Source organism: Rhinolophus hipposideros, assembly GCF_964194185.1.
Source record: "Rhinolophus hipposideros genome assembly, chromosome: 5".
Lineage (NCBI taxonomy): Eukaryota > Metazoa > Chordata > Mammalia > Chiroptera > Rhinolophidae > Rhinolophus > Rhinolophus hipposideros.
The window spans coordinates 1,425,665-1,451,781 of record NC_138051.1 but is presented as its reverse complement, the minus strand read 5'-3'; the positions used below and the strand labels follow the sequence as shown (position 1 = coordinate 1,451,781).

Sequence of the window (26,117 nt, the reverse complement as noted above, 5' to 3'; positions counted from 1 at the left end):
ACAGTTGTCATTTTGCTCCTAATAAGAGAAGGGAAATAAGCCTGTATTTTGACTATATGATGTTTTAGGTACTTTGCAACATATCTGCTGTTTTATTAACTTCCTCATAACTGTGCTGAAGCCATTTTACCCACCCTGAGGTGCCCCATAAAACATGGGTCATCTTTAAGACCTGACTCAGCACCTGTTTCCATAGGGCCCTCTGTGCTGCTTTCCGTTCATAGTGCTTTCTTATTCTTCTGAACTCCTATTTTACTAAGAGCTTATATGTAAGGAAATCACTTTAATAACTGTCAAACCAATTTTTTATTGCAATTATTTTGAAATTATCTAGTTTAGTAAAGATATTATTCAATATAAAAATAAAAGCTGATAAAGTGAGGTACATTAATCGGGCCAATAAACTTACTAAGAGAGCTTTATCCTGAGGTGGGCATGCAACAGACAAATTTGCTGAGCCTGCTATATACACATTTGAGAAACTAACTCTGGCTCTCCACCTATTCCCTTTATTTTTTGGTTTGGATTAACATGTGTCTAATCTGGAAACAGAGAAATCACACAGAGACTTACTCCTTTTCATAAAGCACAGAAATTCGTATCATACTAAATAATGTATTTTAATAAAAAGCTTCATTTCTCCAGTCAGCAGCAGCAGCTTCTATGACTGACTAAATCTACTAAATTTTTTCTAACTGCAACTATCAACTTTATTGAAGAAAAAATACCACATACAGTTTGGTCAGCAAAATCCACAGTGAGAGGAGTCCGTGATTGACTAGAAAATGTGAAATCTCATGTTTTAGATCACTGTCCAAATTCTCTTTTGTAACCATTAAGGATAAAAATGCTATAAAGGATGTTTAATAGGGAAAAAAAAGTCCAGAAATTTCATGACATAGGTGGGTATGCACAAGGAAAGGAGAGGTAAGTAATTTATACAAGTATTTGTCAATATGGGAAGCTAGCAACACTATACAATTATGATTTAAAATGTAAAGCACACATGTGCTTTACATGTGCTTTACATGCAAAAACAAAATATTCATAATATTTCATCCTACTTAGAGCACAGAGATGTCATACATAAGTACATTTATATTGGATTTATGAAGAATAAAATGCTAATATTTACTATGCTTCTCATCTTATAATTCATGAATGGTAATAAATCTATTTGACTTGTGAATCTAAATGCTTTCTCAATGTTCTGAAGGGCACCAATACCAAATTAGGTAAAGGAACTATAACTCCAAGATAAATGAGTTACCATCTTGATGAAATGATTTCCTTGATTTAGTAAAAAACCAAATACATGTGTAAATCACCAGTGTTATTTCAACAAATGGGTTTTGTATAAAAATAAACATTTATGGGAGGCCTCCTTCATGCAAAGGTGTCATGCTGGTGAGTGGGCTGGGCTACACGGTGGAAACTAGACCACGCACACCTTCAGAGAGGTGACAATCACTAATCTGAGTAACAGGAGCACTGACCTCAGCACCAGGCCGGGTCTACCAAGTGCGAAGAGAACTACAGAGAGCTGTGAGGCTTAAAAGAGACTGGTGGAAACAGGACAAGCCTGACAGAGAAGACGGGGCTTGAAACAGGGTGTGAAGGATGCCTAGAATTTTGAGAAGCAGAATGGAAGATGGAGGGGGGGAAAATGAGCAAAGGAGAGAAAGTGTTCCCATGAATAAAAGAATATAAGCATAGGCTTGAAGCAGAGGAGGACAGGGCACCTGGAGGACAGCGAGTTGTAAAGGTTTACGTACCTAAGATATATGTGGCAAGTATGGGAATGCAGGTATCAGAAAAGGAAAGTTAAAATTCATACAGAAGACTCTGACCGCTGAGTTTGAATGTGACCTGGTGAGCAGGGAGGAGTCACTGAGCATTTGAAGACATGGAACTACAGCAAATTTTCCTTTCTTACAGCCACCTACAGGCCCGTGCTGATAACACAGTTTTGGTCAGCGATGACCCGCACAGACGACAGTGATTACACGCAGCCCAGGTGTGCACAGGTTCACCACAGATGTGTGCAGGTGCACCCTCTAATGCTCGCACAATGCGGAAGTTACCCCCGACACATTGCTCAGAAGGTATCCCTATGTGAAGCGGCTTGTGACTACCTTGACCAGACACTACAAATGTGTTTAAAGCTCTCTATGCAGTGTAGCTAACACTACTGATTTCGGTCAGTAGGCCGAAATCCTACTGACGAGGCTGAACCAAATGGAGGAGAAAAGGCCAGTGAGGAAAGGTGGCATGGGAACTAGGATGTTGTCACTTGTGCTCTGTCAACACTGTAGCTGAACAGTTCATTTTAACCGAGTGCTGTGTTTTCTAAATAATAACTTTGTTTTTGGAGAGTCAGAGTGAGGTGTCTGATGACAATAAACTGTGGTCCAACTATAGCTTTCAGTTCCTCCTCCTTCCAAATTCCAGTGAACTTCAGCATTTAAAGCCAACTAAGTTCTTGGACCACAAGAAAGGACTGAAGTTGGGGGCTGCAGTGAAGGATGGACTCACGACATAAGTATTTGCCACATGCTGAGAATCCTTGAGCTAAAGCAACCCACTCAATCTGAATTATGGGACAGGAAATACTCTGCCATCATTAAAAAAAGTCCAACAGCATTTCAAACAACATTTCAATAAATATATACACATATGACATGTAGACAGAAAGCTAATTACCTCATGATCATGAGTGGCCTGTCTGGTTGCATCTAGAAGTATGGGAGAATAAGAGAACGTTAAGTTGAAAGACAAATACAACAAAACCTAAGCAAACGACGATGATGAAGTACAAAAACTGCCGGTGTGTGTAGGCGATTACAACCTACGGTATCTTCTCTCTCATTTTATCAATCCGTCAGTCAGCAAAAGTTAAAAGGAAGCCTGTGTTTCTAGGTTACGTAGTTAGACACAGGAGAAACAGCAGACACAGTCCTTACCGTTGAGGAAAACGGTGGGAAGGTGAACAGGAAACACACCAGAAGCTGTTCACGCAGCACTACACGTTAGCAGGCAAGATGCCCCAGTGTGAGGAGCTGCAACGGCTAAAGAGTGATTGGCTAGTTGCAGGTGAGGCATTTTGTAGTGTTTCCTGAAGAAGGGGAACTTGGAGCAAATTTTAACGGAGAATAAAAGGTTCATGAAGACCAGGATCTTGTCCATCTTGTTCACTGCTGCACCCTTAAAGCCTAAGCGAGCGCCTGATGCACAATAGGAGGTGCCCAGAGCATGTTTCCTGAGTGCACGCATACAGCAATGCCTGAATGAAAGGTGATCACTGCAGGCTGGGAGAAATGGCACATGAAAGGCACAGAGGTGCCAGAACAAGGCAGTTAGCTGGTTTAGTAGACAGAGAAACGCCTAAACTGGGAATTAGAAAATAAGCACAGGCAACTAATAGCAGTGTTGGAGCACAAGCCAAATTGTTGATACTGGGTATGGAAACCAATTGGAATTTTGAAATGAGAGCAATGTGATTTTCATAGAATTCCAAGCTGATGCCTATTGTAGTATAATAGAGCAAGGATAGGAATATATCTCCTACAGTCACCACCAACAGTAGGCTTTGTGGTGCTCAAAACACATGACAAACCACAAACACACTGGGTCCTGGCTCCGGTACCTTGCCTGTGAGATTTGCCTTTCTGCCGGTCCTGGGTTTTCCTACTGAAGACCTTGTAGGCCTCTGTCTTCTGGTACTGCTCCAGCTCCTTCATGTAGCGCTCTTTGTCTCTGTCTGCTTCATCAAGGTAGCGCTAGGAAAGAAACATGGAATGATTTTCAAGAAACAGATCTTGGTTCGGTAAAACATCAATGCGCTACTTGAAGAAAACAGAGGACAGTTAGAACATGGAAAGAAAATATGGGGAATAAGCTTTAAGGGAGAATTTAAGAAGTCATATGAATAGAATATAATCTATAAATCATAAAAGATATAGGTGATTCTGACTTTTTATAGGCTATTGTTGTTTTTGACTTAATGAAGACAAATTCTACTGAGATCATTCTCGTAACAAATTCACAGCGTGGTGACTGTGGTTATTTCTCGAATCCTCCAGGCAGAACTCCACAGGGTCACTAGAGTCCCTCCAGACAACGGAATACCACATGGATACATTTAGTCCTCCCCCCGAGAAGGGATGGAGTATTGTTACTTTGTTTCTCCAATCCCCAACCCCTTCTGAGGGAATGATCTCATGCATCAACCGGCCTTCTGAGACCCACAAGAGTGGAGCACTACAGCCGGAAGACACAGAGAACATAAAAAAGAATGACCTACTCTTATGGACCTTAAATGGACCACTGTGAGAGAGCTTATATCTACAGGCTTTGTGTTATTAATTATTTAAACAAAGTTCACTGATCTACCAGCATGATTTTGTTTAATGTCTTGTCCTTCTAATTCATCAACTAGGTTTTAGAAATAAAGTATAAAGATACTGCTTCTAAATGAACACAAGTTAGAGTCAGAAATTATGTTAAAAACCTTGTCTCACATAAGAGCCAAATGTACAGAAGACCCATCTGGCTAAATCTGGGACAATTTAAATACCCAAATCCTTAAGTACAGTAATAAATTATAAAGCATTTTGGGGAAAAAATTCCTGTGCTCCTACCAATAACAAATACATAACCAAATAAATACATAAATGGGGAGAGGAGGTGGGCTCTTGTTTAGGTTACAACGACAAGGGCAAACTGGTAAAAGTGGGGAGTGCTGGAGTTGGAACCATCACGCTAAAGATTAGATCAGGCAAGAGTCACAGGAATGCTAAATCTAGGGGAAAAGTTTAATATGGAACAGACTATTTGCATGTTCTTAAAATATATCTCTCCATAGACTGCTTATAAATTATAAGGGAGTATAAAAAAGCACTTTATTGAGTGAGAAAAATTAACATTAGCAATGAAGAACAAAGGGTCATGGTGATACCCCAAGGACACACCACCACCTATGCAGTATTCTGACCAAGAATGCAGAACCTCAACCATTATCACAAGGAAACATCAGACACATACAAAATGAGACATGTTCTTTTAAAAGTAAACAAAAAGGAGGAAGAGGGAAGGATTGCATTTTAAAAAAATATCAATGTCATAAAAGACAAAGAAAGGCTGTGGAAATATTCCAGATTAAAGGAATCTAGAGGTTTGACTACTAAACACAAAACCTGACCTTAGGATGGAATCTGAACAGGAGGGGGAAAATGTTATAGAGGAATGATGTTAGGTCAACTGACAAAAGTGGAATATGGATGATAGGTTAGGCCAATATTGTGTTAATGTAAAATTATAAAGCTGATAACTATACTATGGTTACGTAAGGAAATACACATTAGGAAATACACATTGAAATATTAAGGGCAATGATGTATGTAACTTACCATTAAATGAGTCTGAAAAATATAGTATGTACGTGAGAGAGAGAAAGAAAGAGAGCGAGAGAGATAGAGACAGAGAGAGAGAACGAAAGAGAGAGAGAGAGACAAAGAGAATGTACACATATGCAAATTGGATAAAATGTGTTAACAATAGATGAATCTGGGCAAAGCGTATTCGGGTATTCTTTGTACTATTTTATGTTTGTAACTTCATGCACATTTGAAATCATTTTCAAATAAAAAATTAAAACAAAAACGAAACAAAACCCTTGTCCTACCTACCTAACAGTGGTTACCTCTGGAGAGAACTACTGTTACTTTTGCCTTTTTCTTTATATTACATTTTATATTATCTAAAAAAATTTTAAACAATGAGCGTGCATTAAATTTGAAATAAAAAATTAAAAGAAAAAAGTAACCTAGTCTGTACAGCTCACTACCCCTTTATACATTAGAGCTAAAACAATGGATGACATGCACCACTTTCTATTAGGTTGCTACCACAAACAGAGTATGCTGCAACTTAATCTGATCTCTGAAGTTTTTTTAATTCAGTTAATTCCTGAAAGTATTTTTCAATTGGCTTTTAGTCTGCTTGGAATTCTTTTTAAAGAGTATATACGTCATTAAAGAGTATGAGACATAAAAGAAGTATGGATATCTTTCAGATGCTAAGAATGCTGGGAGCTTTTAACCCAAAGCCACTCCCACACTATCACTCCACTTTTGTGACATTTCAACCAGTTCAGGGCTGCCTTGTCCTTAATTCCTCTCAAATATCTCTAACAAATGGATCTGCTTCAGTTTGGCAACAGGGTTAGTTTCTGTTTTAGGAAAGAAAAAATTCAAGTAGTTCTTGCTTTGTTTTCCATAATAGGTTAAATGTGCCAGAACTCTAGTTTAAAACTTTTTATTAAAGCAGTAAAATCTTTTTCTTAAACAAAAATTTTATGTGAACAGAGTTTTATCAAATGATCTTTTCTCATTTGACTTTTCATTTAACTCGGTGGAATGAATTATGTTGATAGATCTCTTAATACTGACCCACTAAAGAAACCTTATGTGAACTCTCAGCATTTACATCAAGTAACAGCGGAGCTGCTTTGGTTGGGGGTCCCTCCTTCTCACACCCCTGCAGCATAAAAACCACTGTGCTAGAGAAGAGAGCATGAAGGATCCTGCCATTCTGGTCTCCCAGGCACTCTGACAAAACTGAAGAATCAACCATCCACCCTCTTTGCTCTTCTGACAGATTATTTTTGAGGTATAACTAAAACCAAGCAAAGGATCAGGAATAGAAACAATTACCTGTTTTTCCTCAGGAGGGAGCTTACTCCATTCATTGCCTAACATTCTAGTGATTTCTGGAAACGGGACTTCTGGTCTCTTTGCTCGAAGCTGTTCTCGACGTTCGTTCATGAACCTGACATACCCTGTGAGGGGGGATTTGGGTGCGTTGCTGTCTCGTAGAGGTTTCTTCCTCTTTCTTCCTTTGGACCAACCTCCTCGTTTACTTCTTTGCTACAAAACAAGACAAAATTAAAAACCCAAACCAAATCACAGTAACAACACGAATGTCCCCAAATAACACAACAACAATAAATACTGACAAACAGAACAGGATAAGAATTGCATTTTCCTGCCATTAAGGCCCTGGGTAGTCAAAACTCTCCAAATTTGTCGTAAGTACAAATAAGTATATGCAGTTTTCAGGAGGGGACTCCAAATGGTTCACCTGCAGAGCCTTTTATGTCCACACTACAAGTGTGGCACTAGGGGGAGATTTTAGTGCTAATCCCAGGAGATGAGAATCAGGAGTGTCACTGTCACTCGAGCTTTGGCCTTCGTATGTGCTTACTTAACAGGTCCTGACTCCCAATAGGGAAAAATCCTAAATGAGAAACGCAGCACAGACAGCACTGTGCAGCAGAAGCAGACACTGTCACAGTAGATCTGAACAAGATGTCACATGCATTGGGCGAATGAAGAAACAAGTTGTGGCACAGGGATTAGAAATCATTCATGAAGGGTGTTTCTCTTCGATACTACTCAAAAAGACCAGTTTATTTCCCACAGCACACAGCACATAGATTTTTAAATTAATACCTAAGTCTTAGATAAGTATAATATATCCAAAATGAAGACTAGTTTTATGGCTTGATCATTTGTTCCTTAAGATGTTTATTTTATAAGATGACAGATCTTTATATGTTACAGTTAAATCAAAAAATTAAATCACCTCTAAAAAAGCTTTAAAAAAGGACTGAGGCACCACTGATGCCTCCCTTGTCCTTTAAAATGAGATGCAAGGTACATAGCCTATCAGTCAATGATGTTTTATGGATATAAGAATTCTTATTTCAGAAAAGAGAAAAATAAAAAAAACAGGATTAAAAACCCCTAAATATTAATTACAGTATTACACTCCTCCAAAAATAAATAAAATGGTGCAATAATTCACCATGGGGCAAATGGTGTATTTGATATCGGTGTTTTTTATTTCAGTAAACTTAGTAACATTAAAGCTACTAAGGATTTTAAGATGCTGGAGAAGCTTTAAGTTGTCATCAAAACCTTTAAGGATGAAGACGTCATCAAAATGGCGGCGTGAGGGGAGCCTCTGTAAAGCTCCCCTGGAATTTACAACTAATTGAACAACAATAACTCCACAAAGGACTCCCTGCACAGCAGACAGGCAAGACGAAGAGGCCGACTACTGAATTCACCTAAAGGCGGGCGAATTGCGCGAGTGGGGGAGGAGGGAAGGGAGAAGTGCGGAGACAGAGCCGCTCGGGCGCAGGACGCAGACCTACCTCAGTGCTCCGAGCTCGCTGCATCTCGGAACTACCGCAGCTGCGGGAGAGGGAAGACCTCGGACTGCTAGGGCTCTGCTTACGGCCCACAGGGCTGAGGGGGCAGCATATAACATGGCTGAACCCAATGCTCACGACAGAGACCTCGGAGCAAAGACTGAGGGAAGAAGGCTGAAAATGGTGGTTTAAGCCCTCACTGCCAGCAGAGAACGGAAGCCTTAGGCACTGAGACTAGCCGCCCCCTCCCTACCCTCCCAGAGCTCGCCCCGCCCCCACCTGCCCGGTGCTAGAAGCAGAACAGTAGCAGTGTCAGATCAAAAGGAAAGAATATTTGCAATTGTGAGAACTGTGACCGCAGACACAGATTCGCAGCCCAACTAGTTCTGGCAAAGGGAACGGAGCTGTGGAAGCAGGACCGGCTGTGGTGGTGGTCGTCGCCATTGCTCTGGGCCACCTCTGACAACTCACCCCGCCCCTGACCCCACCTATCTGGGTGGATCCCTGCAGGAGTAAACAGAACTGCTGAAACATACGGGCTCTGAATCTGGTGCAGAAAGAGCTTTGGAACTTCAAAAGCTCTCCGGATCCCCATAGGGACGTGGTGCCCTATGATCCAGGTGAACTGTTAACAGAGGAGAAGCCCGTCTCCCAGGGAATCCCCCCATTGTGTGAGAAGCTGGAATAGTGCAGAGAAAACATAGCACTACTGTGTGAGAGAGGGAAAAAAAGGCTGTAGTCAGAGAGAAAATAAAACATTCTACCAACAAGTACTAGAAAACAAAAGAAAGACCTCTTCCTATCAACCTGTTGCAGAGGCCACTACTGTAGTAGTCTAGGAAGAGAAATAATAAATCAGTAATTGCCATGAATGACCAAGGCAACAAGATAGCTCAGAGAGAAAGTGAAAAGTCTCCAGAAAAGGAAGATATGGAAATACGTGACATAAATGACAGAGAATTCAAAATGGCAGTTCTTAAAAAACTCAACGAGATGCAAGAAAACACAGAAAGGCAATTTAATAAACTCAGAAACACAATCAAAGAAAAACATGAGCATTTTACGAAAGAGATTGAAATTTTAAAAAAGAACCAAATGGAATTTCTGGAGATTAAGAACTCAATAGAAGAAATTAAAAATGAAATAACCAGCTTAGTTAGTAGAGTTGACCACATGGAGGAAAGAATCAGTGACATAGAAGATAGAAACCTAGAAATTACACAGATGGAAGAAGAAAGAGACTTGAGACTTAAAAGAAATGAAAGAACTCTACAAGAACTTTCTGACTCCTTCAGAAAGAGCAATATAAGAATAATGGGCATACCAGAAGGAGAAGAAAGAGAGAAGGGAACAGAGAATATATTCAAACAAATTGTTGATGAGAACTACCCAAACTTGTGGACAGAATTGGATCCTTGAATCCAAGAAGCAAATAGAACACCTAATTACCTCAATCCCAACAGGCTTTCTCCAGGGCACATTGTATTGAAGCTGTCTAAAATCAATGACAAAGAAAGAATCCTCAAGGCAGCCAGGGAAAAGAAGATGGTAACATACAAAGGAAAGCCAATTGACTTATCGTCAGATTTTTCAGCAGAAACTCTACAAGCCGGGAGGGAATGGAACCAAATATTCAAACTATTGAAAGAGAGAAATTATGAGCCAACAATAATATATCCAGCGAAGATATCCTTTAGATATAAGGAGGAATAAAGACCTTTCCAGACATACAGAAGCTGAGGGAATTTTCTAATACACGACCTGCACTACAAGAAATACTGAAGGAGGCTATTCGACCACCATTAACAGGCACAATTTGTGGCAACATAAAAAGGGGGAGAGTAAAGGCCTGTACCGGAATATGGGAATGGAGAAAGTAAGCATGCTGAAGAAAATTGAATACTCTAAATATCAAACTTTCATTTACATAAACTTAAGGGTAACCACTCAAAAAAAAAAATACAGAACTGAAATATATACTGTAATAAAAGAAGAAACACAGGGAAACATCATAGAATACCACCACACAGAAATAATAGACAACAACAAAAAGGCAAAGAAACAATGGAGACACAGCCTTACCAGAAAACTAAAGATAGAATGACAGAAAATCCTCACGTATCAATAATCACCCTAAATGTAAATGGACTGAACTCATCAATAAAAAGGCACAGAGTAGCAGATTGGATCAAAAAACTAAACCCAACCATACGCTGTCTCCAGGAGACACATCTCAGCTACAAGGACAAGCATAGACTCAAAGTGAAAGGGTGGAAATTGACACTCCAAACAAATGGTACCCAGAGAAAATCAGGTGTAGCCATAATGATATCAGATGAAACAGACTTCAGGGTGAAAAAGGTAACAAGAGACAAAGATGGACATTTCATAATGGTAAAGGGGACTATACAACAAGAAGACATAACAGTCATCAATATTTATGCCCCAATCAGGGAGCACTGAAATATACCAAGCAACTACTAACAGAACTAAAGGGAGAGATTGACCACAATACAATTATACTAGGCGACTTAAATACATCATTGACAGCTATGGATAGATCATCCAAACAGAAAATAAATAATGAAATAGCAGCCCTAAATGACACATTAGATGAAATGGACATAATTGACATTTATAGAGCACTTCATTGTAAGACATCAGACTATACATTCTTTTCTAGTGTACATGGAACATTCTCAAGGAAAGACCATATATTAGGACATAAAATCAACCTCAGCAAATTTAAGAAGATTGAAATCATACCAAGCATATTCTCTGATCACAAGGCTTTGAAATTGGATATCAACTGTGAAAAGAAAGCAGGAAAAAGCACAAATACACGGAGATTAAACAACATACTTTTAAAGAACGACTGGGTCAAAGAAGAAATTTGAGGAGAGATCAAAAGATACATAGAAACAAATGACAATGAAAATACATCCTACCAAAATTTTGGAGATGCAGCGAGAGCAGTTTTAAGAAGCAAATTTATATCATTACAGGCCTATTTCAAGAAACAAGAAAAATCCCAAATAAATAACCTCACGTTACACCTTAAATAACTACAAAAGAAGAACAAGTGAAACCCAACGTCAGCAGAAGAAAGGAAATAACAAAAATCAGAGCAGAACTAAATGAAATAGAGAACAAAAAGATAATAGAAAAAATTAATGTGACAAAGACCTGTTTCTTTGAAAAGATTAACAAAATTCACAAACCCTTGGGTAGACTCACTAAGATAAAAAGAGACAAGACACTAATTAACAAAATCAGAAATGAAAAAGGGGAAGTTTTCACGGACACCACAGAAATACAAAGGATAATCCAAGAATAATATGAAGGACTATATGCCACCAAATTCAATAACCTAGAAGAAATGGACAAGTTCTTAGAAACATATAACCTTCCAAGGCTGAACCATGAAGAACTGGAAAATCTAAACAGACCCATCACCAGTAACGAAATTGAATCAGTCATCCAAAACCTTCCCAAAAGCAAAAGTCCGGGACCAGATGGCTTCACTAGTGAATTCTACCAAACCTTCAAAAGAATCTAATACCAATCCTGCTCAAACTCTTCCAAAACATTGAAGAAGAGACAGTACTCCCTAACTCATTTAATGAGCCCAACATTACCCTGATACCAAAACCTGGTAAGGACAACACACACAAAAAAAACTACAGACCAATATCTCTGATGAATACAGATGCAAAAATCCTAAACAAAATTCTAGCAAATCGCATACAACAATGCATTAACAAGATTATTCATCCCCGGGGCACAAGGATGGTTCAACATTCGCAATCCATCAATGTGATACATCACATAAACAAAATAAAGGACAAAAATCATAGGATTATCTCAATTGATGTAGAAAAAGCATTTTACAAGATACAACATCCATTTATGATTTAAACACTTAATACAATAGGTATAGAAGGAAAATACCTTAACGTAATAAAAGCCATATATGACAAGCCCTCAGCTAATCTCATAATTAATGGTGAAAAACTGAAGCCCTTTGCTCTATGTTCAGGAACACGACAGGCCTGTTCCCTATCACCTCTGCTTTTCAACATAGTGTTGGAAGTCCTTGCCAGAGCCATCAGGCAAGAGAAAGAAATAAAAGGCATCCAAATTGGGAATGAAGAAGTTAAATTATCACTCTTTGCAGATGACATGATGCTATATATAAAAAATCCTAAAGACTCCACCAAAAAGCTATTAGAAACAGTCAACGAATACAGTCAAGTTGCCGGCTACAAAATCAACGTACAAAAGTCCTATATACTAACAATGAAATCTCAGAAAAAGAAATACAAAAACAATCCCCTTTGCAATTGCAGCAAAAAGAATAAAATACCTAGGAATAAACTTAACCAAGGATGTGAAGGATTTACATGTTGAAAAGTATAAGACATTTTTGAAAGAAATTGAAGAAGACACAAAGAAATGGAAAGACATTCCGTGCTCATGGATTGGAAGAATCAACATAGTTAAAATGGCCATATTATCCAAAGCAATATACAGATTTAATGCAATCCCCATCAAAATCCCAATGGCATTTTTTAAAGAAAGAGAACAAAAAAATTATCAGATTTGTTTGGAACCACAAAAGACCCCGAAAAGCCAAAGCAATCTTAAGAAAAAAGAACAATACTGGAGGTATCGCACTCCCTGACTTTAGCTTGTACTACAGGGCTACAATAATCAAAACAGCATGGTATTGGCAGAAAAACAGACACAGAGATCAATGGAATAGAATTGAGAACTTAGAAATAAAACCACATAAATATAGACAGCTAATTTTTGACAAAGAAGCTAAAAACATACAATGGAGGAAAGACAGCCTCTTCAATAAATGGTGCTGGGAGAACTGGATAGCCATGTGCAAAAGAATGAAACTGGACTGCTATCTGTCACCATGTACCAAAATTAATTCAAAATAGATCAAAGAGTTAAGAATAAGACCTGACACAATAAACTGCATAGAAGAAAACATAGGTACTAAACTTATGGACCTTGGGTTCAAAGAGCATTTTATGAATTTGACTCCAAAGTCAATGGAAGTAAAAGCTAAAATAAACGAATGGGACTATTTGAAACTTAAAACCTTCTGCACAGCAAAAGAAACCATCGACAAAATAAAGAGGCAACCAACTGAATGGGAGAAGATTTTTGCAAATAGTGCCTCTGATAAGGGGCTAATATCCAAAATATACAAGGAACTCATGAAGCTCAACAATAAAAAAACAAACAACCCAATTGAAAAATGGGCAGAGGACCTGAAGAGACATTTCTCCAAAGAGGACATACAGATGGCAAATAGACACATGAAAAAATGCTCAACATCACTAATCATCAGAGAAATGCAAATAAAAACCATAATGAGATATCACCTCACACCAGTCAGAATGGCTAACATCAACAAGACAAATAGTAACAAGTGTTGGAGAAGCTGTGGAGAAAAAGGAACCCTCATACACTGTTGGTGGGAATGCAAACTGGTGCAGCCGTTATGGAAGGCAGTGTGGAGGTTCCTCAAAAAATGACGAATAGAATTACCATATGACCCAGCAATCCCTTTCCTGGGTATCTACCCCAAAAATTTGAAAACATTTATACATAAAGACACGTGCCTCCAATGTTCACTGCAGCTTTGTTTACGGTGGCCAAGACATGGAAACAACCAAAATGTCCTTCGATAGATGAATGGATAAAGAAATTGTGGTATATATACACAATGGAATACTATTTGGCGGTAAGAAAAGATGATATAGGAACATTTGTGACAACATGGATGGAACTCGAGAGTATAATGCTAACCGAAATAAGTCAGACAGAAAAAGCAGGGAACCCTATGATTTCAGTGATATGTGGTATATAAACCAAAAACAACAAAAGAACAAGACAAACAAATGAGAAACAAAAACTCATAGACACAGACAATAGTTTATTGGTTACCAGAGGGTAAGAGGGGTCGGGGGAGGGAGATGAGGGTCAGGGGGATCAAATATATGGTGATAGAAGGAGAACTGACTCTGGGTAGTGAACACACAATGGGATTTATAGATGATGTAATACAGAATTGTACACCTGAAATCTATGCAATTTCACTAACAATTGTCACCCCAATAAATTAAAAAAAATAAAAGAAATAAAAAATAAATGCTACAAAAAAAAAAAAAAGAATGCCAACATGAAAAAATCAGGTTTTTTTAAATAAAAGATAAAGATCAGTGGTCGTTACTCTTTTGTGGCTAAAAGAGTGCCTTACAACTTAGACAATGTATGTACTCAGTCATTTGTGAGGACACTGATGTCCAGCGGGGCATGACTCCCCAGGCCCACCGGCAACCTCTGTGTGATGGACAGGTGTTCCGATGGGAGGCCAAAGGAGTGGCATGTGCTGTGAAGCTCGGGGCACCTGGAACTGCAGGCTGCAGCATGTGGGCTTCAACATGGGCATGAGGACTTCTCACTGAGTACTTATTTAACTAAACTCATTCACTTATTCAACAAGCATTTGTTGAGTATCTAACATGGTGTAGATGTACAATTCTTAGGCAGGGGTTTTGGGAAAAGTCTGCTTGTCTTTCTGTCCTTAAAACCATTAATGTGATTCTATGTAAAACAGAAAATCCTGCAGAATGTAAGAAAGCGAGATGCTGGGCACCTCGATCAACTCCCTTGCTGCCTGCCTCCTTAGAAGCTTCAGAAACCAGTAACGGAGGAGCTCCTTCCACTTACCTCATCTTCATGCCTCTGTTCACTGCCTTCTGCTGTGTTTGAGGCCTCATTCTGAAGTAACTGACCTTGGGAGAGATCCTCCACAAATTCTGAATTGTTGGTGGATGACGTGGGTCCACGACCATATGGAACCTCAGGGTGGGGTAGCCTGAAGCGTAGAAGGCAGAAGCACAAAAGTTCAGTATCAAAATCTCCTACTCACCACGGTTCAAAACAAATTTCCCTGCTGGCAAAAGCACATGCCAGTCCTTGAATTAATTCCCCCACCTTATTCTGTATAAAAGTAAACTGTCTCCAGAGCAGTTACAGAGCATTTAAAAAAAGTGGTTTCAGTGCTTGATTAAACCAGGGCAGTTCCACGAAGAAGTCTCCTACTAAAAACAACCATATTCTTTCCCCAAAATATTACCTCTCCTCTCAACACAGACTTCACATTTTAGTTCTGAGCACGCAACAGAGTGTGACTTTCATATACTACCTTTAAGCACAACATAAAGGGGAATACCGCTACTGGAAAAGGAGACTAGGAATGGTGGCTGTAGGAGTGTGCCCCATCCCAAAGGAGAGAGTGCTTAAAGGGCGTGAGAAATGTCTCATGCATGGGCCATTCCATAGGCTATTCCTTCCTGGGTGATAGTGTTTACTGACAACCAGATCATTTAAGAACAGCACTATCAAATTCAGTAAGTTCAGGTATAAATGTAATGAATCACACAGACATATTTGTTTCCTGTTCCTACCATTTGTTTCAGATGAGCTAGCAAACCAGAGTTCTCAAGCAGGTACCAAGGACGGCTGGGACTTAGGCTGACTTATCCTCTCACATGTGGATAAAGAAGTGAAAGAAAAGGCCACACCATGTGCCAGCAGCAGCTGAGGTTTTCTGGGGGAGGAGGGGAGAAGGTGGAGGAAGATGTATCAGAGAATACTATTCAGTCGTCATTCTTGGAGATAGATACTTCATAGTGTTATGGGCACGATTAAAATGTAATATAAGGACTGAAATACAGGTCTGTAAAATGTGCCGTAAAGGCTCGGCAGAGGGTCTGATAAATTGGATGTGTGTGGAGATGATATTAAGAGAGATTTTACAGAGCAGGTCTTGAAAGATGACGAGGCATTCATCAGGTAAACAATGTCTTCACAAGCAGGGTAACATGGTATAACAGGGACCCTATCAGGAGGCTACTGCCATAGACGAAGTGAGACAGAGGGCAGGCATAATGGAGGGCGGGAGAGAAAGCTAAGAGGCGCTGCAGAGGGGAAGGAGAGAACTGAATAGAGTGAAGGGAAAGGGAGTCCAAGGTAATTGTGAGGTGATTATGCACTATGAGCCAACAACTGGAGAGAGAGTTTGTGTGTGTGAGAGTGTGTGTAGGAAAGACACATGAGAAAATGGTATGTTTGACATACTCAAGGCATAACTCCGTGGAGCTGCCTCACATACAACCAGAAACACGCCCTAAGAGACAGACTGCAGAGGCATCAGCCCATGGAAACAATGAGAAGTGCTAGCCATTCTCCAGAAAGTGAGAAGAAAAGTCAGCACAGAACTCTGCTGGAACACTGGCATTTTAGGAACAAGTGTTAGAAGAGCTGGGACGGGCTGGAGAGGGAGTGGGCGATTTAGGAGAATACTGTGACAGAGGGCAAGGCAGGCAGACTTAAGAAGTGGGTACTAACCAAGTAAAAAGTAGCAGATGACAAATAAATAGGCCAGGAGCATCTGCTAAATTTGAAAACTTAAAGTTTGCTGGAAATTTTCGGGAGAAGAGTTTTAGTGGAATTATGCAAATAAACACCAGATTACAGTGCACTGCGAAATGAATGAAAGCAGATGCAGACTGTCCTGAAAATGGAAGAATTTATACTTAATCGCGGCAGTTTTGTGTTCCAAATATTTCAATCATTTTAGATGTCTTAGGCAACTTGTTCTTTCACTGTCATTCTCATTTCGACTGTGCCATCAATTTTTAAGTGACTAACTTTTGCACATTCTTATTTCAGTAAATATGAGAAGTAGGTTGAGCGAATCCCGATCCTGTGAATCCCTGACTGGAATGGATAGGAATCAGAAGGCAGTGGCCAAAGACAAATCAAAGGCGTTGGAGATGACAAGTTGGATAAAGATGGAAAAGGGAAAAATGCTCCTTTTGTTCCCATGAATGAACTGCCCATGCTCTGAGCTAAAGCCAAAGCCTCCCATTTGTGCCCGGGATCCCACACCTGCGAGCTCACTCAGACGGGGCTCCGGCAATGCTGCCCTCTCTGGCATTACCAGTTCTTTCCTCTCTACTGGATTCGCCTCATCAGCACACAGATGTGGCATTATTACTCTGATCTTAAAATAACACAAAAGAAAACAAAAAACACTTTCTGGATCCCACTTCATTTTTCTCTTTTCCTTTATAGAACTGTTTATACTTACTGACTCTATTTGTTTATGCTGGAAAGAACTGATTATACTTACTGTCTTCAGTTTCTCTCCATTCATTCTCAAACCTACCCAAAGGAAAGAGGTGCTTACAACTCCTGTCAAAGTCACCAATGACCTAGATGGTAAGACCAATGTCATTTGTCAGTCCTCATCTTACCTGATCTTCCAAAAGTATCTGACCTCACCGAGCTCTGTGCCTCCCTTTTTTCTAGGGCCCCATATTCCTCTGGCTTTTCTGCTGTTGTTTCAGCTGCTCCCTTTAGTCTTCCTTGCTGACGCTTCCTCTCTGTCTGACTTCTAGATGCTGGAGTACCCCAAAGCTCAGGCATTAGAGCTTTTCTCTTTTTTATCCACACAGTGCTCATTTCTTTGGTGATCTCGTCCAATCTCATGGCTTTAAATGTTAGTGCTATATGTATCAATGATCCCAGTTTTCTCTTTCTAGTCTAGACTTCCTCTGACTTCAGAACCTGGTATCAATCCGCCGACCTGACATATCTATGTGGATACCTAATAAGGATCTCAAGTTTACAATCTACAAAACCGCTCCTCAAGTTCCCTCCCCACCTGCTTACATTTAACCACCTAAGTTAACGGTGATTCCACCCCTTCAGTCTCATAGGCCAAAGCTTGGGAGTAGTCTTCAATTGCTTTTTTCTCCCTATTATATCTTATCTGGTCTTTTGGGCAAATCCTGTTTGGTTTACCTTTAAAATATATCTAGAATTCTATACTTCTCCCCACCCCATTCCCATTAGCTTGGAAACCACTCCAGTGAGGTTTTTGCCTCTGCTACTCCACCCCAAATACTCCTGTCCAAGTCAATAGTGACGTTTTGTAAGCCATCACTTCTCCTCTGAGTTCTCTTAGGAGCCTAACTGGTCTTGCTCCAGCCCCTGCTCCCTTCACTCTATTCTCAGTATAGCAGTCACAGGGATCCTAGTGAAAAACAACAGATCATACATATCCTTCTGCTCAAAACCCTTCTATGCTTCCTCATCTCACTCAGAGAACAGTTCAAGTGCTTTCTCTGATCTGAGATCCTACAAGACCTACTCCTTGTAACTCAAGTCTGGGCCTCACACCAGCAGCACTGGCATTACCTGGCAGCTTATTAAATGCAGACTTTCTGACTCAGAACCTGCGTTTTAATAAGCTCTTAGGCAACTCATCTGTACATCACAGCCTGAGAAACACGGACGTAACCCTCTATTACTCCTTCCCCCGTGTGCTCTGCTCAGGTCACACTGGCCTCTTGGCTTCGTCCAAAAGGTAGGAACTCACCCCTTCAGGGCTTCTGCCCAGAATACCTTCATCAGGTCACTGCAGGCTGGCTCCCTCACTTCCTGCAGCCCTTTGTTCCAGTCACTCTGTCACTAAAGCTTTTCTGGGCCATCTTCTCCTGCTTCCCTACTTTCTTTTTCAGCCCATAGTTCTTGACAACATAGTATGTATTTCACTTATCTATCCTGTCTGCCTTCCCTGGTAGAACGAGCTCTATAGGGGCTGGGATTTCTGTCTTTCTTGGTCACTGCTTAATATCTAGTGCCTAGAAAGGTGTCTGGCACATAGTAGACACTCAGAAATTTTTAATGAATGAATTGAATTGAGTAGACTTTAGAAAGGTCTTGGAGAAGAGTTTCATCTGAATACTAAAGTCAGACGCAGATATTAATGAGGCAGGAAATAAAAGTGAAGGAAGGAGACAGAATTACAGAGTGTAGTCTATTTTTACAGAGCTGTATAGAATATTAAAATAATTCATCTTAAGGATCAGCTAGCACTTCAATCTATTAGCGAATGCATTTCTTCCTTGGCAAATAACTTCTAAATCGAAACAATAAAAATTCAAGTGTAACAGAGATTTTCATGGAAGAAGGACTATATTGCTATTAGCCCTTTTCTATATGCCTTTACTTAATCTGCCCAAAAATAGTGAAGAAGGGAGATGGGGAAAAAAAAGAACAGAAACAAGCTAGGCATCTTGAATAGAGAACCGTATTAAAGAATCCAATCTTAAAAAAAAAAAAAATCTGACCTTTAGGAAAAAAATTGTTTTAATATCTGTGGCAATTCAAACAGAAAATGCATTTGATTTCCAGAGCCAGCTGTGTGGCAGTATTTCCTTAATGATGAGCATGTAATTATCTGAACTGGAGTCGGGATGTTTGCTAGACCCCACATGTGCTGTTCCAGCTCCCAGGGGCCAAAGCACCCCAGTGACAGCTGAGTCAGATCACGAAGCAGCTTATGAGGCTCTTACTCTCACTCTCTTGAAAAGAGTAGCAACTGGACCTTCTATTCTTATGCTACCAAACTGCCTCTTTGGCACGTCGTACTTTGTTAGGAGCTTTGTTTTGAAGGCTGGGAAGAGGCCTGTGTCCCAAAGAAGCTGCTTACCCGGCAGTAGCCAGATCATTGGTCTCCTTGGAGCCATCTTCATCTGCAAAAAGGGGAGGCAGGGTGGAACTGGTCATCAAGGTTTCCATCTCTCTAAAAGGAAGAGAGAATAAAAAATAATTAATAGCTTAATTACTTCCAGTGCAAGTTCCACTCATTTAAGAGCCAGTCTTCCTTAACTTTGTCACATCAGCAGAACAGAAACTGACCTGAATATTTATCTTCTTGGCTTGGCCACATCAAGCTAAACTCGATGGTTAAAGAATGGGCTTCCAGCCCTGGTCTTAATCAACTAACCAGAATAAAAAGTTAAGATTCCTAACAACTGAGGAAGTATGGAAAATTCCTTTTTGTTTATTCAGAATATCTTCAACAAAAGTATGCTTCATTTCCTGCAGAAATTGTTAAGCAGAGTAACTCAGAAGCTTTGCAACTCCCAGCAAGTCATTCGCCCTCTTTGAGATACTATGTTAGACACAATTGCTGACTTAACCCACAGGCGTACTGTGAAGGATTAAACTGACCGTGCTTCATAAACACACACAGGCTAAGGTGGGTAAGTGCTTTGAGTATCATTACATAAACAAAAGTATTGTTATGACAGCGTTACCAGTACCGTCCCAGATGAATCATCCCTTAGATTCAGTGGTGACAAACCGAGCCCTCCGAAAGGAAATCATGCACAGGAAGCAGGATGGGAGGCATCCTGCTGCCCTCCAGAGTTAAAGAAACCACACTTCCAGGTCAGAAATACACCCCACCCCACCACGCTGGCCATCCGCAGACAGCATGCACCTGGGTGCAGAAAACAACCAAGCTTAACTGAGGAAAACAAACAGGTCCCAAGGACTTGAGGTTATCAGGCTGAAAGGACAAAGTGACCAACAGAGTAATTTCATTTAGCCTATATCACTACCAAGAAAGGGTTTTCCCCTTCAAGGCTCATCCAGATAGCTACAAGCGGCAGCCTTCCATTCATCATGCAAGTCATATTCAAACAAAACACTCAAAAGTGACCCCAACCATCAGCCACTTAAGCGGAACTGCAAACCACTCAAGACAAAGAGTGCCTCATCAACGGGGAGGATGAGAAGCCAGAGAAGCAAAGGAGGAGACCACCGCGGAGCTCCCTCCCGTCATCCCGTCATCCCTGGTGCTGTGCGACAAGACCCAGCGAAGGCCGATTACAGGGAAGCACAGCAGCCCAGGCAGAGCTCCCGGTGGGGCCCCCCGCTGAGGTGCATGGACCCAGGAAAATGCAGGCGACACTGACGCCGGCCGTATTCTAAACATTCGAGAGTAATTTACCTCCAAACTGAGGACTTAATACTTCTTATTTTCTTGTTTTCACATCTCAATTTGTTAGTTAGCAGACCAAATTCCATAGGTCACTAAATGTTAAAAAGCACATGTGTTCATCTAGTGCTTTTTTTTTTTTTTTTTTTTTTACAGTGGGTAAAGCGTGCGAGGCAGAGAGAGGAACCTCTACTGAACCAGAGGAAGGGGTTTCTTCCATGTGCTAGGTGCTTGCTAACCCTTCTCAATTCCTTCAGGATAGGGGGCTTTACAGGGGATGCTAGCAAATCCTGAGAAAGTTCAGTCTAGATGTTTTCTAGAATAATCCTGACACAAGTTTTCATTCACATTATACACAGACCAGATTAGAGTTTGGTCTTTAGAGGCTGCTAACACCACCATAAACCAATGTTCATCTTACCTAAGAAAACAAATCGCTTAGATGGCATGCAGTCAGGCTGCACACCACTGCAAACCTCAAAGAGCCAGGTACATAACTCAAACCTTCAAAGGACTCACTTAACTGCTTTTTTCTAAAAGTCCCCCTAGAAATAAGTTGTCTTCAAGAACCTCAAGATTCAGCATTTGAAGCTCTTGGCATTCCCTGCCATACCTCAAAAGAAGGAACGGTATCTGGGGGGGACAGTGAAGTGTCCTTTCATTTGCCGTGCCAACAGGGCCCTCTCTGAGTATTTCCCAGATATCTAGTCATTTCTGGAATACAGGAGGCAGCTGAACAACACAGCCTCAACAACATCTAAACAGATCATATGAATAAAAGGCAGAAAACAGCTATTTCTTGTCTTTTCTTTTTTCTCTTAAGTTGTTTTTACTTAATCCATATGGCTTCAGACATACTTTCTCTACTATTACTGAATAGTCAGGTCCCTAAAAATGAATAATAAAGTGGGTGGAAGGTTAAGTGGCCAAGATTAACAAAAGAAGGAAATGACGAAATGGTCCAGTGAAACCCAAAGGCCTCGAAACTCTCCAGTAAGTTGGAAAATAAAATGATTCCCTGGCTTATGGCTAGGATCCAGCAAGAATCTGCTTTCCTATGGTCCGTGCGGGGTGATTCACACTGAATCACGGTTGCCAGGCCAGTGCTGCCCAAAGGCCTTCAGTGCAGCTCTGTGCCTCAGAGTGTCCTAGTACAGAGGCCACAGTGAACTGTGAAACTGTGCAAAGAACTGAAGAAATGAATGACTGCTGCCCTGGAAGGGTAAAGACGTACGTACAGCCAGGCAGTGCACACGTGTGCTCCTGCATGCTGTTTACATAAACAGGTGTCTCATGCAGGTGTTCCCTGCAGAAGGGACTAGTCCAGTGAAGACTTCCACCTGGAGGGCTCAAAAAGTGCTATCATCTTGGGGCTTACACTTTGAACAAGGGTCTGGGCTGTACGTAGCTTTGGAAATCCAAAAATTCCCTCTAACACTGAAAAAAAATTGATGTATAAAAAAATGCCAATTTACGATATTTAATGATTATAAAAATTGTAATGAGAATGCTATTAAGCATAGAAGATATTTATTGGCCAATCAACACCTTCTCTCCCTGCAGTAATAAAGGGGCCAAACCCTAATCCGGTCATTGCTTTAGTCAATATGGGGCCAGAACAAAGGAACTTACGTGGAGCTTAAGAAATGTTCCTCAACTAAGATTGTTCCAATAACCTCTCCTGACAAAAGGAATGATCTCAACAATGAGATTGTGTTGTTTCAGATGCGTGGGGCTGTGCTTGAAGCAGTCTGCACTTCCGTTTTCTGGGGCTGGCTCTCTCCACTTTCCTTACCTGGCAGGTCAATCCCACTTCATTACGTCCTCCCACTTGGAGGTACGGGGCATCCCCTCCCCTACACACACCGCGAGTGGAGAGGTGGGGTTCTACACTCCTTTTCCCTACTACAACCCTTCAGCAAAATTCCCGGCTTCTTTAAGAACCATAGCACTTGGCTACATGATCCTCCAACTGAAAAGTCCCTGACCACTACCCTGCCCTCTCACCTCTCTCAGTTACCGCTACAACTGGTCTCTGACCACACACACGTCTGCTCACTGCCCACCGACTGCCTGCTCTGTGCACCTTACATCTGTGCCTGCATCCCGAGTATTTTTTTGCTAACTCTCAATTCCTTGCTCTCCTTCTCTATCCCACATGTGTATCACTTCACAGCTTTAGCTCAGGATGGTCTTGGGGAAAAAAAAAATCACAAAATAAAGGGTGCTGCTATAAGTTCATGATCTCCAACCACACTGGGTCCTCCATGCTCTCAGTGGTTATTCTACATGTTCTTAGTATATTTCCCAGTCGCCACAGCAGCTCTGTCCAACTTTTCGAAACAAATGCAATCTGACTCACTCAGACCCTCCCACTTGGCCTCATCTCCTCACACCCCCAAGACCCACAACAAAAGCCCTGCTACATTGTTTTATTTTTTTAAAACATATAATTCACATCCCATGAAACTCACCCCTTTACAGTGTACAATTCAGTGGCTTTCATATATTTATAGATGTGTGTAACCAACATCGTAATTGATTTTAGAACACTTCTACCACCCCCATCAGTACCCACAGCAGTGCCTCTCCGTACCCCTTCCCCTAGACCCGGGGAACCACTACTCTGCTTTCTGTCTTTATGGACTTGCCTATTCTGGACATTGCATATAAATGGGATCATACTACGTGGTCTTTCCTGTCTGCCTTCTGTCACTCAGCATGAGGGTCCCAAGGTTCATCACACTGTAGCATGCATCAGGATTTCATTCTTTTTAATGGATGAAAAATATTCCATTGTATGGCATACACATTTTATTTACTCATTCATCAGCTGATAAACTTGGGCTGTTTGCCACTTTTGGGCTATTTTGTGAATAATGTTGCTTATGAACATGTGTGTACAAGTTTCTCTGTGCAGATGTTTTCTTTCTTTTTGGGCACATACCTAGAAGTGGAATTGCTTGGTCATGTGGTAACTCCATGTTTAACACTTTCAGGAACTGCCAAACTGTTTTCCAAAGCACCTGCACCACTTTACATTCCCATCAGCAATGTATGAGAGCTCTAAATTCTCCACATCCTTACTAAACTTTTCAGAGTGCTAGGCAAATATCAATGCCAGCCCCCTCTAGCCATCTTGTCCAACCCAAATGGGGGAAAAACCTGAGAAGCACTCTTGACATTCACAGTCCATGGGCACAGGCTCACCAAAAGACTGAGACCTAATCATAAGACTATGATTACATTACCTTACCATTACCATTCTGAAGGCCTAGGTACCATAGTTCCTTTCACGCAGAACATCATACCAACTTTTCAACAAAAAAACGGCAGACTAAAAGACAAAAACACAGTTTGAAGAGACAGAATAAGCATCAGAACCAGAGTAAGATATGGTGTGAATGTTGAAATTATCAGACCAGAATTTTAAAAAATTGTGATTAATGTGTTAAGAGCTTTAATGGAAAAAAGTAGGCAACATGCAAGAACAGGTGGATAATGTAAGCAGAGAGATGGTAATTCTAAGAGTGAATCCAAAAGAAATACTGGTTTTAGTAAAGTAGCAGCATAAAAAAATTAATATTCAGAAATTAATTTTGTATATACCAATAATAAACTTGCATTTGTATATACCAATAATAAAATATCAGAAGGAGACATTAAGAAAACAATCCCATTTACAATTGCTTCAAAGACTATAAAATACGTAGGAATAAATTTAACCAAAGAAGTAAAAGATCTGTACTCAGAAAATTATAAGACATTGAAGAGAGAAATTAAAGAAGATACAAATAGATGGAAACACATACCATGCTCATGGATAGGAAAAATTAATATAGTTACAATGTCCATAATGCTTATGGCAATATACAGATTCAACGCATTTCTATCAAACTACCAAGGACATTTTTCACAGAAATAGAACATATAGTCCTAAAATTTATATGGAACCATAAAAAACGCTAGATAACCTTGGCAATCTTGAGAAATAAGAATAAAGTGGGAGGTATAACGATACCTGACATCAAATTATACTACAAGGCTACAGTAATCAAAATAACATGGTACTGGCATAAAAAAGGACACATAGATCAATGGAATAGAATAGAGAGCCCAGAAATAAATCCATGCCTATATGGTCACTTAATCTACGACAATGGAAGCAAGAATGTATGGTGGGGTAAAGACAGTCTATTCAATAAATGGTGCTGAGAAACCTGGACAGAAACATGCAAAAAAAAATGAAGCTGGACCACCTCCTTACACCATATACAAGAATAAATTCAAAATGGATTAAAGACTTAAATGTAAGATCTGAAACCATAAAACTCCTAGAAGAAAATATAGGACAAAAGTGTACGGACATTCCCGGAGTAAGATTTTTATAGATATATCCCCTGCGGCAAGGGAACTTCGAGAAAAAATAAACATGTGGGATTACATCAAACTAAAAAGTTTTTTCACAGCAAAGGAAACAGTCAATAAAACGAAAAGGGATCCTATTGAATGGAAGAAGATATTTGCCAATGATATAGCCGATAAGGAGTTAATATCCAAAATTTATAAAAATTCACTAAGCTCAATTCCAAAAAAACAACCCAATTAAAAAATGGGCAGAGGACATGAAAAAACATTTTTCTAAAGAGGGCATACAGATGGCAAACAGACACATGAAAAATTGCTCAACCTCACTAATCATTAGAGAAATGCAAATAAAAACCACAATGAGATACCACCTCACCCCAGTCAAAATGGCTATCATCAATAAATCAACAAACAACAAGTGCTGGCGAGGATGTGGAGAAAAGGGAACACTTGTGCACTGTTGGTGAGATTGCAGATTGGTGCAGCCACTATGGAAAACAGTATGGAGGTATCTCAAAAATCTGAAAATGGAACTACCTATGACTCAGCAATTCCACCCCTAGGTATTTATCCAGAGAAATCCAAAACTCTAATTCGAGAACATTTATGCAGCCCTATGTTTATTGCATCACTATACACAATAGCCAA

At 40.2% G+C, this 26,117-nt stretch overlaps 1 protein-coding gene across 1 annotated transcript in view; it reads right to left on the bottom strand.

The window, feature by feature from the left end:
* Positions 1–26,117, bottom strand: part of HMG20A (high mobility group 20A) — a 73,728-nt gene that overhangs the window by 13,635 nt on the left and 33,976 nt on the right. Inside the window, exons 2-6 of the mRNA XM_081047900.1 lie at positions 19,806–19,898; positions 14,969–15,116; positions 6,714–6,926; positions 3,647–3,779; positions 2,704–2,735 (exon numbers count right to left, since the gene is read on the bottom strand). Coding sequence (XP_080904026.1) covers positions 2,704–2,735; positions 3,647–3,779; positions 6,714–6,926; positions 14,969–15,116; positions 19,806–19,898 — 619 coding nt within the window. The remainder of the gene's footprint in view (positions 1–2,703; positions 2,736–3,646; positions 3,780–6,713; positions 6,927–14,968; positions 15,117–19,805; positions 19,899–26,117) is intronic.